The 13,848-nt window shown below is 36.6% G+C and overlaps 1 protein-coding gene across 1 annotated transcript in view; it reads right to left on the bottom strand.

Moving 5' to 3' along the window:
• The window catches only part of LOC127422864 (protocadherin-15-like), a 427,222-nt gene that overhangs the window by 43,022 nt on the left and 370,352 nt on the right, over nt 1-13,848 (bottom strand). The window contains exons 29-30 of the mRNA XM_051666673.1: nt 8,747-8,962; nt 5,910-5,998 (exon numbers count right to left, since the gene is read on the bottom strand). Of these exons, the coding sequence (XP_051522633.1) occupies nt 5,910-5,998; nt 8,747-8,962 (305 nt within the window). The remainder of the gene's footprint in view (nt 1-5,909; nt 5,999-8,746; nt 8,963-13,848) is intronic.

The raw sequence follows: 13,848 nt of genomic DNA, 5'->3' as shown, positions 1-13,848 counted from the left end.
ATATATATATATATATATATATATATATATATATATATATATATATATATATATATATATATATAAATAAAATATATATATAATTACACAAGAGCCACAATTACTCTGCCTAAATATATCACAAGTGCTGCAAACCACTATATAAACCATGTTTGTTAGACTACATGGAGCAGGAGTTGTTTTGAATGCAGAGGTACACGGAGGACAAATTCAAAGGCAGAAATGAGGTGTGTAAGACAGCATCACTTCAAAGCTGGTGTCCTTGTCTCCCGGTGGGTGTGTTTATTAGGCCTCAGCTCTCATCTCAGAGCAGGCAGCCCTCCTCAGCCAATTACCTACAGTGCCTCACATTCCCCATACACAGCTGCTGAGGTGAAATGAGAACATGGGAAAGAACAGAGGCAGGGGGAGTGGAACAGGGATAAAGTTTGGAAGAGCAGATCAGGGAGTTTTGGGAAAGATTCTGGTCCTGCGTTTGCCTATGGCCGGGTGTACATGGTGCAATTTGTGCCTGTCGTGTGAAATTGCGATGAAATCGTTGGTGCTCATGGTCACTGCTTGTGTCATGTGAAAAGTATTACCATCAGAGCCGAGCGCTTACGAGCATCTTATGATCTCCAGATAATTTTCAAACATGTCAAAAAACTTCTGGCAAATTTCAAATTGAATTTGTGAGGTATGTGCGGTTGAACTAGCCGATTTGTCAATCTACCTTAAGTTGACCAATCAGGAGGTAACAAAAACCACAGAAGAAAAAATTTCAACAGTCCACAGCAATCCATTTTGCAATTGAATTTGTCAGTTCATCCAAGGTACACTTTTTAGGGGTTTTCTTAGGATGCTTCTACATACACATGCATCAGAAAGAGGCTTTTGGAGCAAATCACTTTGGCTGTGTTGCATCATATATAGCCTTTTTAGGATGCTTAGTAGAAGAACATGTCTGGAGACCCCTGCAGTTGAAATTGCGATTTGTCCAGCTGTTTTTGAACTCATGAATGCGTCCCAATCCTGTGCTCTCTGATATTGATGTGTGGTTGGTTACGATTCATTTTAAAAAATTTAACTTGTTCATTTTTCTTAATCACGATTAATGCATTTTCCATTAATAAAGCATAAACCAGAAGTTACGTGATGCCATGCAAGATTCAGACGTGTGAATGGCGAGCTCTGCGCACTTTGCTAGTTTTGATACTTTTTGTGTCATAAACCGGTGAGATTTGATACACCCTGATCCATAACTGTTTTAGGAAGACAATATGTCAAAGAATTCAAAATCCTCGGGCGCTGGAGATTAAAAGACACGTACGTGCTCAAGCTGATGCCCCTCCGCAGGCCTCGAGCCAGGCAGTCAATTTGGCCAGAGAAGTGAAAGAAATTCGATAAGAATTGTTGAACGTGTTTTGCAATGCTGACGAAGGTCGTTGCTAACTTGGAGGATCTTGCTGCAATACGTCAATCAATCAGGGCCATGGAGACGAAATTCACTGAGGTGGTTACAAGAGTGGGAGACGTCGAGAAACGGATCAATTATTTGGAGTCATCGGAGAGGGAATTAGCTGCTGATCCGCTAGCGACCAAGGTGGATTTGACCTTTTAATGAACTGATGTTCTCAGCAATAATGTAAGTAGGTCATTAATAGAGATCTATATACAGGCTACTGAAAGTCTACTAAATGTTTGTTGAAACGCTGTTTACTAGCTATAGCAAATCAGTCGATAAGCTGTTATTTTGCTGCTGTTATACAGGCTATTGATAGTCTACTGAATGTTTGTTGAAACACTGTTTACTAGCTATAGCAAGCCAGTTGATAAGTCACTTATAGTCAGTTAAATATCTACTTGGGACCATCAAAATAAAGTGTTACCATAATTTATTATGTGGTTCTCATGTTGCAGCCAAGTGAACCGACTCACTGAACATCCACTTGATCGTCCAAGGAAGCTGAGCGCCTTTTTTGTTTCTTTTTGTGCTGGTTCCGCCTAGCGGCTGGAGTTTGTTTTTTGTAGCAGCACTCCTTTGGGACAGTGTTGTGGATGAATCTACACATTCTTTGTGCTTATGCCTGCTATTGGTTGAAGTTTGTTTTGTAGAGTATTTCTTGCAGAACATTGGAATGATTGGGTCATTTGTTGCACTCATGTAGCAGTTGAATGGGCTGGCTCACTGAACATTCATTTGACTGTCCGAGGAAACTGAACGGCCTTTTTTTTTTTTTTTAGCTGGTTCCACTAGAGGCTGGAGTTTGTTTTGTGGAGGAACACACCTTCAGGACAGTTATGTGGATGAATCTACACATTCTTTGTGTTTATTCCACCTATTGGCTGGAGTTTGTTTTAGATTATCTTCTGTTGTGTAATTCTGTCTTACAAAATTTGTATAGAAACACCAGACTTGAGCAATCTGACGGCAAAGTTGTCGCGGGGGCTCTTGTAGGCATACATGGACTGTTTAAGTTTAGAGGGATGGATGCCAGTTGGCTCTGTCGTGGGCAGGGTTAATGTGCACGTTTTTCTTTTTTCTGTTTGTTTGGTTCAGGGGGAAGTCTGGGGTTTGATTGTTGCACTAATGTGGAATGTGGTCTTTATAATTTTATTTTTGACACACAATTTTTTTTTCATAATATGTCAAAATGTCAAATGTTAGTATGAGTGGATTGTCTCTCTCCATGTGGAATGTGAATGGGTTGGGGCACCCCATAAAAAGAAGGAAAGTTATTTCTCTTCTTAAACGTAAGAAACATGATATAGTGTTTCTTCAAGAAATACATCTTTCCCCGCAGGAAGCTGAGATATTTGGGAAGATATGGGGTTTTCTTTAGTGCTGGCTCAAGTAAGAGCAGGGGAGTCATTACACTGATAAGTAAGCATCTACAATTCAAATGTCTCAAACAGATTAAAGATAAATTATTGTTTTAGCAGAAATTCAGGGGCAAAGTTTCATTTTGGCTAATATTTACGCACCTAACGCTGATGATCAGGGCTTTTTTATAGATCTTGAAGGGATGTTGCAAGCCGCTGGCACCCCTCATGATATAATATTGGGAGGAGACTTTAATCTATTGATGGACTCAGTCCTTGATCATAGTGAAGCAAAAGTGTGTAAGTCCCCTAGAGTAACAATGACGCTTCACAAGATGTGTAAAAATCTTGGTCTTACAGATATTTGGAGACTTTTGAACCCATCCGGTAGGGACTATACATTTTTTTCATCAGTCCATAAGATTTATTCTAGAATATATATATATATATATATATATATATATATATTATATTATATCTAAGTCCCTCATTTCATCTGTTGTTGATTGCTCAATTGGAAACATCTTAGTCTCAGATCATGCGTTGGTGAGTTTAGAGGTGTTGCCACATACGGAGAAAAATAAATCATATAGTTGGCGCTTTAATGTATCCCTTTTGTAAAATCCTGAATTCCAACATATGGAATCCAAAAAAGGCTGAAATCAACCAACTGGTCCTCAATATCCTCTGTGGGCGTGGCTTGGGAGGCACTTAAGGCGGTTCTTAGGGGTCGGATCATACAGAATGCCTCATTCATCAAAAAATCCAAAGCACAAGAACTCGTGGAGTTGGAAGGGAATATTAAAAGTGCCGAGGCAGAGCTGAAGTGCCGAATGTCGTCTAATGGCCTCAGAGAATTTACCCGATTGAAATACAGATTTAATACTATTTTGTCGTGGAAGGTGGAGTTTTGGCTATTCAGGGCAAGACAGTCATACTTTGAGTCAGCGGACAAATCAAGGAAGCTTTTGGCTAGATATATAAAGCAAAGAGAGTCTTTTTCTACCATTCCCTCAGTGAAATCTGCTGGTGGTGAAATATTTGCCTCTGCCATTGATATTAATAATGCTTTTAAAGAATTATATCTTGATCTCTATAGTTCCACGTCTTCGTCTACTGATGAAGATATTAGAAACTTTGTGGAACTCCCTAAACTGACGACTGAGCAAAACAATTCTCTTGATACTGAGATAACCTTGGAGGAGCTTGGCGAGGTAATTAAGGCCTTGCCTACAGACAAGACTCCGGGGCCAGATGGCTTTGCCGCTGAATTTTTTAGAACTTATGCTACAGAACTGGCTCCACTTTTGTTAGAAGTTTATACGGAATCATTAAAGAATGGAAAGCTTCCGCCAACCATGACACAAGCCTGGATCAGTCTGATTCTTAAAAGGGACAAAGATCCAAGTGAGTGTAAGAGTTACCATCCAATTTCCCTGATCCAGCTAGATGTAAAAATATTGTTAAACAATTTTGGCTAACCGATTAGGTAAAGTTATGACATCTCTTATACATATAGATCAGGTGTGGTTTATTCGGGGCCGCAGCTCTTCTGATAACATTATGCATTTCAGCAATATTATGTGGTCAGTGGCGAATGATCAGACTCCGGTCGTTGCCATTTCACTTGACGCTGAAAATGCGTTTGATATGGTAGAATGGGATTATCTTTTTATGATTTTGGAAATATACGGTTTGGGAATACTTTTATTGAATGGATTAAGTTTCTTTATAGACACCCGGTAGCAGCAGTGCAAACAAATGGATTAATTTCAGATTATTTTACTCTGGATAGGGGCACCCGGCAGGGTTGCCCTCTTTCACCATTATTGTTCTGTCTTGCCCTGGAACCATTAGCAGCTGCGATAAGAAAGGAAGATGATTTTCCAGGTTTGGTTGCGGGAGGTATGGCGCATAAGCTTATGCTTTACGCAGATGATATTTTATTATTCGTCTCCTACCCCACTAGATCTATGCCTTGCCTCCACAGAATTATTAATTCCTTTTCTAAGTTCTCAGGATACAGAGTCATTTGGTCTAAATCCGAAGCTTTGGCTTTGACAGCGTACTGCCCAGTAACAGTTTTCAGCTGGGCGCTTTCCAGTGGCCCAAACGGCATTAAGTATTTGGGCATTTAATGTATATAACTATATAGCACTCGACGGGAAGAAAACGCTGGATTTTCGTGAGGTTCGTGAATTACATCTGTTTAAACGAGATATCTGCATATTTGCAGATGGTATATAATACAAGTTTTATTGATATTTTACATTTTATCATTAGACATGTAAAAGTTATAGGGAACTGTTGAGGAGAGAGAGGGAGAATGAAACAGGCGAGCACTTTAACATTATGAGCTCAAATGCATCTTCCGCGGCTCTGAAATGTGGACCGTTTAAATGACACTGTGTCGCACACCTGTGTATTATTCTAGTAACATGATGGCACATAACAACAAAACAAACTGTGACTGGTTGTTTACATGTCTCAGTCGCTTCACAGGCAAGCAGGTGATTTTCGGCACCTTCAAGAAAAAAAAATCGACCAAACGGGAAAATTTATCGGCCGATGCGGATAAAGAAAGTCCGAATATTGGCCGACTTATCTGCCTCAGCGTTATATCAGTCGACCACTAGAATATATAGAGTACATTTCCAGCACTTTCAAAATATGCAATTAACTACCAAAAAATTATGCGATTAATCACAATGAAAAAAATTAATCGACTGACAGCACTAATATACAGTATATATATACTGTGTACTTCTGTAAGTTCTGGCTAATGGCCCACAGTGGAATGGGTTTTTTTTTTTATTTTTATATATATATATATATATATATATATATATAATATGGTTCACCATATTCTGCTCTGGAGGCAGATACTTCACAGTGGGGGTCCTGATTCTTTGTGGGAGAGGCTGACAGAATCAAGCCACCCCCTGATTTATCCCCAAAATAAACATCTGTATCTGCAGGAGTCAAGTGCTCATGCATACATTACAACATAAAAGCACTCTCTGGCTGCCTGGAAAGGGTTTATGTTGGAGAATTCAGTTTTATATAATTTATCCATGTTAAAGTGTGTGTGTGTGTTCATATGTCACCTAATCAGCTGATCCTTGTTCTGTTCAACTATGGTGGGTGGCACATTGGATACGACCACCTGCATGTCCAGCTGGTTCACCACAGACACCTGAGAAACAAGACATAAATAATCTTTAGTCATTAAAGAGAGACAAATGTTGTAGTATGAAAGGTCTACTTTTTTGATTATGTGTGTAACATTTAAATACATTATATGTTGTTTTGTGGTTAATGAAAATGGGAGACAGAAATCAGTAAAAATAATCAAGATGGTAAGTCCATAAAGGTAAGTCCATGCTTTAGGATGAAAGAATTGCACGCAAACATATTAACCTACAATAAATAGATTTATTCATATAAAATTAGAAACCATGTTGTTTGAAGTGGTTAATATCTAGGGATGCGAATCGTAAGGAATTTCATAAGTCTGACTCTGATTCCATTTAAAAGTTCCCAATCCTTTTCAATTCCATTAAAGGGATAGTTAACCCCCCCCCCCAAAAAAAAAAAAAAAAAAAAACTCATTACCTAATGCCATCCCAAATGTCTATGACTTACTTTCTTCTGTTGAACACAAATTAAGATTTTTAGAAGAATATCTCAGCTCTGTAGGTCCTTTTAATGCAAGTGAATAGTGATCAGATCTTTTTATTGCCTCAAAAATCACATAAAGACAGAATAAAAAGTAATCCCTAAAACTCCAGTGGTTTAATCCATGTCTTCTGAAGCAATGAAATCACTTTGGGTGAGAAACAGGTCCATTTATTTTTTATCCTTTTTTAATTATAAATCTCCACTTTCACTTTCAGAATGTGAAAGACTGTGAAAGTGAAAGTGGATTTATAGTAAAAATTGACCTTCAAATGTCTGGCCATCATTCGTTTGCATTGTATGGACTTACAGAGCTGACGTATTATTCTTAAAATCTTTGTGTTCTGCGGAAAGAAAGAAATTCATACATTAATGAGTAAATGATTAAAGAATTGTATTTTTTGGGTGAACTATCCCTTTCACAATAAGTTTAGTACTTGAAGAATAATTGGTCTAAACTACATACTTAAATATAAATGTGGAAAAAAAACTGCTACTTTTTGGCAACATTTATTTCTTTTTCAATTTCTTAACATTTTCTTTAAGTACCATTTATTGTGACAAAATTCTGTTCAGAACTACGTTTAACTATGTTATCATATGAACAACTACTATGAACAAAAATTGCACTGACTTGGGTACCAATACAGTTCTTGGTTCATTTCGAGATGGACATGAAAAAAGCAATGATTTGCAGTGAATAATTCAAAAACTGCTCTTACTGATTTAGTGAAACCAAGATCAGATTGATTCAAACTGATAACTTATGCGTTTGATACTGACTTTATTTTTTTAACCAATGAATCAAAACTGGTTCATAAGAGTCATTTGATTGCAAGTCGAACTACTCTGCTCATGCTGTATGTTTGTTTATTGTGTGTAACCAGTGATTGCAACACAATAAAAGATGTGTTTGTCTATTTTTTTGTCTTATTATTATTTCGCAGTGCCTAGTCTCTCTCATTACATTCAATACAGACTGCAAGCAAAAATGAGCTAAAACGTAATTTATTTTGCCATAATGCTGAAGATTCAGCTGCACAGGAAAGTCATTATTTGTCTGTTTGTGGGGCAGGATACTCGGTTAGGTGGCTCTTTGTTGCCCTCCCAAATCAGTATATGGAGCAATCCAACTGGCATCAACTAGACGCCCCCACTGGCAAGTTATGAAAAGCACATTTATTTGACTCCTGGGCCAAAGTGCAGCTTCAGGATATTGAGTTCTATTGTGTGATTGATTTATGGGTTTGAATACCGCTGGATCTCTGGAGCCCACAACAAAATCAGTGCTTCTCTGCATCAGTTTTGGACGGTCTTCAAGAGAGCTTAGAGGGACTGTATTTTCATAATCAAAATCAGTTAACGGAGGTTATGGGTAAAGCTGCCTCTCTCTGCTCTAAATTCATATGATGGATTGCATCTATACACAGATTACTGCTTTAAAGTTTAATGAACCTGTTTAAACTGGCTTGGGATTGTTCTACAGTGTATTTTTCAGTGGGAGATTGGATGAAACAGATACGAGAGTTGTGCGCTATTCAGAAGTGAATTGAGAATGCTTTTGAAATTCCTATTCAATTTCTATATTTGAAATGAATTTCAGGAAATGTAGCAAACTGGATGCAGAATTAGATTTTAAAGAAAGTAGATTTCAAATGGAATAAAATTTAAAGACATTTACATTCAACTGATTTAAGTGTATCAGTTGAATCTAAGTGCATAAACGGCATCATACAATTATATATAATACATATAAATAATTATATTTACTATATAGAGTATTATATATTTTGCTATATAATATTTTATTGTATTCATTATATTTATTAAAGTAACTTTCATGTTATGAGCCATGGTGGAAGAACACTTTATTTCCCATAATTCTCTAATGTCAATATTTACTTCTAAAAACAACATTTATGGTTACAATATGGCAATATTAAAATCTGTTTTTATTGCTGTATTTATTGTTGTGACAGTGGTGAACTTAGTTTAGAGAAATATGCCTCAGAAATATCAGTAGAGAAAAAAATAAAAATAAAATAATAATAATAACAAAACTGAAATTCCTCTGTAATTTGATTGTTACATTTATTTGAATTCAGTTCATAAAATATATCTTCCTGTCATTTAAATACAAATTCAACATCCTGTGAAGCATGGCTGATTTAATTCAAATTCCAACTTATGATTTGTAAGGGAGACAATTTTTGAAATTTGCCCAACCCTGACAAGTACACTTTCAACCTTGTATACTGTTACATACCACCACTTGGGCACTGCTACTGAGTCCCTCGCCATAGTCGTCCGTGGCAACCACGTCAAATTTGAAGTAGGAGCGTCGCATGTTCCTGTACATGATGGCCGTCTTAATTATGCCTGTGAACGGCTCAATAACAAAGCCGTCTTTGCCATCTGTTGTTGGGGGGATAATCAGCCTGTACAGCATGGCACTGTAGTTCCCTGTGTCCTTATCCACAGCCTGTCAAAAACAATAGAGCACAGACATATCAAAGACACTCTGAGAACAGAGGAATAGCCACAAGCTACTTATCACCTACAAAACAGAGCTGCTCAACCTCTGCTGTCGCCCGCTGTTAGGGGGAGCTCCGACATATGATTTCACACCACCAACATCACTATAGCTACAGCTCTGCTGAACGGTATGGCCCTCCACTGCAGTGACAATGATATATAATAGCTTTTTACAAGTGAGGTAGACGCACGGCTCCACATATAGCAGGTTGCCCCTGTCCTGGAGGAGTCATTAACTCAAATAAGACTTTTTCTTATATTCCTGGGAGACCCATTCCACTACATATAGCCACAATAACTGCGTATTAAAGGCCCTGCAAAAAAGGCCCTTTTAATTGGTAATTTTTTTTGTGGCTGAGAATGGACCAGGAAGTGTGACTTTTCCCTCGTCCAAATATGTATACTTCACTACAATACAGTATCCATAAAGCAGTGTGCCTAATGAGAAGGATGTCCAAATATGCCAAGAAAGTTGTTCCATGTGGTTAACTTGATGATGCTGTTAGTACATCATTGGTCCATGAACATATGAGTCAAAGGACAATGCCCATGTCCCCGGATGTAGTATGTCAGGGACTTTATATACACCTACAGTACATACCTTAAAAAAGTACTTAACTAACAAATGAGTTCTTCAATGAAATTTCACTGCAAAACATTCTTTATTAAATGGTATAAATGTGCTGAAAGTGATTTTAATTTTTATGGAACGGCATGCAAAAACACAGTTGTCAGTTGTAAGTTTCTCACATGAGAATGCAACATCGTTAAAGATAAATGTTACCCAAAAGTGCTCTCATCATTTACTCACCCTTATGCCATCCCAAATGTGTATGACTATTTCTTATGCTGAACACAAAAGAAGATTTTTAGAAAAATATCTTAGCTCTGTAGGTCCATACAATGCAAGTTAATGGTGACCAGCAGTTTGAAGGTCCAAAAAGTACATAAAGACAGCATAAAAGTAGTCCATATGACTCGGACACGGATTTAATAGAAAAAAGGAGTTAAAAAGAGTTTTGGGTAAATTTCTCAAAGTTATCCACTACAAATTACATCTCTTAAATTGTAACACAATTACTGAATTTACTAATTACTTCATTGAAAAAAGTAATCACATTACTAATTACTTTTAAGTTCCTATCTTAAAACACTTTTCACAGAAAAGTTCCTGTTATTTTATTTTAACGAATTAGAAAATTGTCTTTTTTTCCCTCCTTGTTCATCGTTGCACACAAGTCGTAAACTAAACACCACACCTTTTTTCCATTACAATGACTAATGACTAACTCTACATAATGGTACATATCTACAGTACATAAACATAGTATTCTACAATATATTATTTGAGAAAATGTGTAACCCAAGCAATGTAATTACAAGTAATTCATAGAAAGTCATTAACTGTAATATGATTACAAGAATTTAAAATGTAACGCATTTCACTGCTTTTTGTATGAAATTAGTAATACTATTACAGAAACTAATTACTTAGGAATCAGATTACACCCAACACTAATTACAACATATTAAAATATATACAAAAGCTCTAGCTGAGAACACAGGATTGACAACAGATTTGATTATGTCATTTGCAATTTGTTATGTGAGTGGGGGGTCCACAAACAGTTTGGGGTTATGAAATAGGTCCTTGGTTCAAAAAGTTTAAGGGCAGGTGAGGCTGCAAGCATTCTGGACAGACTGTCTCCACAAACAACTTGAAAGTAAAAAAAATAATCTTTGATTGTCGAAACTCCCATGAAATTGAATATGCTCTCCCACAAAGCAAATCCTTTGTTATTTTTGTCCTTTTTAACAAGAGGAACATCAGAAAGGCTATATTTTTTCAGAAGGGCAATAGATTACATAAACAAATGATCAGATCAGGGAGGAACAATGGATACATGACTAATTAGGGACAGCACTTCCACAGTGCAACAGCATTTACTAAGTAAAAGCATTCATTTTACCAACATTTCTGTCCTTAGGGTTGACCAAGCAAAAGTGGTTTAAATTTTCTCGTCTTTTTCTCCTTAAAACTATTTAAAGAGGGATTTCAAAGTAGATTAGTCTAATCTAAGAGCTGCTGAGCTGCTTGAACAAAAATCCATAGTAAGCGATTCTGTGACCACTACCACAGTGAAACACCTTAGAAATGGACAAAATGTATGACTCTGTCTGAGTCGAGACAACATATATGTCTTTTTACTGCTGCCCGCTAACGTTCTCGACTCCACATTTTCTACAAGTAAACTGAAGATGGTAATCTGTATTTCCAGTGAACGTGACCCTGTAATACCATCGGCTTCTGCTGCGTGGCTTAACTCAGTCTGGGTTCTTGGCTAATAAGGTCTCCTTGAACAAAAACAGGACACTGTCCACATGATAGCATCACTGCTGCTGTTCCTCTAGACTGCACATGAACTTTAGGTGGGGCGAAGCCATATGAGGTAAACCCTAGTGTGAGCCGCAGCATGTGGCCTTACCTACAGGTGACTGGATCATGTCATGACTAGTGTAACAGTGAGATAATTACATGGGACGACTTTGCTGTGATACCACAGCAAAAGCGTATGCTATTGAACACACTTTATTTTAAAAGTTACATTTTAGCAAAGAAATTGAAACAAAATGAAAATAAAAAAAAAAATAAAAAAAATAACCTAATGTAAAATAAAAATGCTTTAATTATTATACATTAATAATACAGTATTAATACATGAATAATACATTAATATTGATTTATTACTGTCCGAGTTTGAGAATCAGGGTTGTGATTAAAATGAACTGTACCCTTTCTTTTTTTAGGCCTAACTTTGTGCTGTATTCGATTGTAGAAGGCTTATTCAATCTACTAAAGTTATCAAGTCCAGATCTGTGAACGCTCCTTTACTTTTTTTTTTTTGTCAATATTGTTGTTTATAAATATTAGCTACATAATAGACAGTGGCAGGTCCATTAGGCTGCATTTACACTGCAAGGTCTAATAGAGATATTTTTTTTTTACCCATGTTTACATTCACTTAAGGCATAACTGTTAACACTAATATATTGCCAAGACGGGGCTTTTGACTAATTGCATTTAACCATGCATACATGCTCCACATTGCCTTAAGGGCTCTCACAGCGCTCTCTACGTATGTGAACGCTTGAAATCAGCCACCTTTCAGTCATTGAGTTTTAAGTTGACATGTTGAGTCGATACTTGTTAGAGTTCTGTAGAAAGACTAGGGCTGCACGATTATGACAAAAATCATTGTCGATTTTTCCCTAAATATTGTAATTGCAGTTATTAATGTTGATTAATATAAGTTACATTAAATACTTATTTGTTCAATTTCATATGCTTTATGTAGACTACACATCCAAAGTTGAATTAATGTATTGCTGTTAAATCAACTTCACATTGGCCCACTTAGTAGCATGACAAAACTAAACTGTTATCCAATTTTTTAATAAAATGTACACATACATTATGCAATGTGACAATATTGGAACAATATTGGAACGCTCCCATTATAATGACTGAAGCATGTTTGAACCCTGCAGTTCAGTGCAAGTTCTGCACTCTTGTGAATGCTCTTTTTATAAATAAATTTGTCTAAATTGCACAATAAAACAATTATTTACACCACATCTATGACTTCTTGATTATAACAGAAGCTTTCTAGTTATTTTGCATTGCTCATTTGCAGTGTATTTATCATCTACATTGCAAGCGATTTGTGCAACGTGACAAATCCGAAATAATTCCAACTTACTGACTATGCTTTCTGCATTTGTTTTAAAGCTTCTTTTTGAATGTTGTTTGAGCTTTCTTCAGCATAATTTCCATGTGTCAGAGCAAACAGTGCTTGAAGCTTTTTAGCAGTAGTATCAAGTATTCAGATAAACATTTGGAAATTAAAAGTATTAACCAAATGTAAAATAAAAGTAGTACATTTATTTGCATAGCCTTCACTGCATGATTATTACATTATTAGTCAAACATTCATTTTGATTTGATGCTTCATAAGTTTGACTGAGAAGCTGGCTTGTAAGCTGGCCTGTAATTCTGTCACATTGCTCGTTTGCAGTATATTAACCATCTACATTGCAAGCGACCTGCGCGACATGCTGTGAATCCAAAATAAAATTACTGACTATGCTTTTCGCTTTTGTTCTAAAGCTTCTTTTTGAATGTCAAGTGATCTTTCTTCAGCACTACTTCACACTTTGTGTGCCAGCGCAAACAGAGGTGAAACATAAAGCAAGCATCTGGGCATCAGATTGTTTGAAACTTGTGCATTACGATTGGTTGCCATCATTACTAATAGGAATATAGATTTAATTTTACTAATTTAAGCGCCTCTGATTCGCTTAATTGCTAACAGACATGTCTGGGATTGGTTAAAATATTAAACCGCTGCAAAAACACATTGTAAATAGAAACCTTTGAAGCAAGGACTAAAAATGGTTCATGGAACTAAAACAATTACTAAAACAGGAACAAAGCCCCTTTCAATTGTTTGGGAGTGTAAACTTTCTTTTTAAATGCTGGTAACCGGTTAATAGCCAGTTAATTTCGTTCTGATGAAACCACAGACTATACTAAAGGTTAGACTATTTAGCAAAGCGGCCAACTTGGGACAGTCAACGGATGTAGAAAGGAAGTCTTGCCTTGCAGGTAAAAGAGCCAATCACTTTTTAGATACAGACATTGCCTGTCAATCAACTCGAAAACGCGCATGCGCATTAGCTATACAAGTGGGGAAAATTGCGTTTTAAGCATAATCTGAGGTAAAGAAGCACAATGTATGATACCAGTGTTGTCAGATTTTACTGCTTATTTGA

This window comes from Myxocyprinus asiaticus, chromosome 32 (assembly GCF_019703515.2).
Source record: "Myxocyprinus asiaticus isolate MX2 ecotype Aquarium Trade chromosome 32, UBuf_Myxa_2, whole genome shotgun sequence".
In the NCBI taxonomy this organism is placed as follows: domain Eukaryota; kingdom Metazoa; phylum Chordata; class Actinopteri; order Cypriniformes; family Catostomidae; genus Myxocyprinus; species Myxocyprinus asiaticus.
This window is presented reverse-complemented; position numbering and strand designations above follow the sequence as displayed.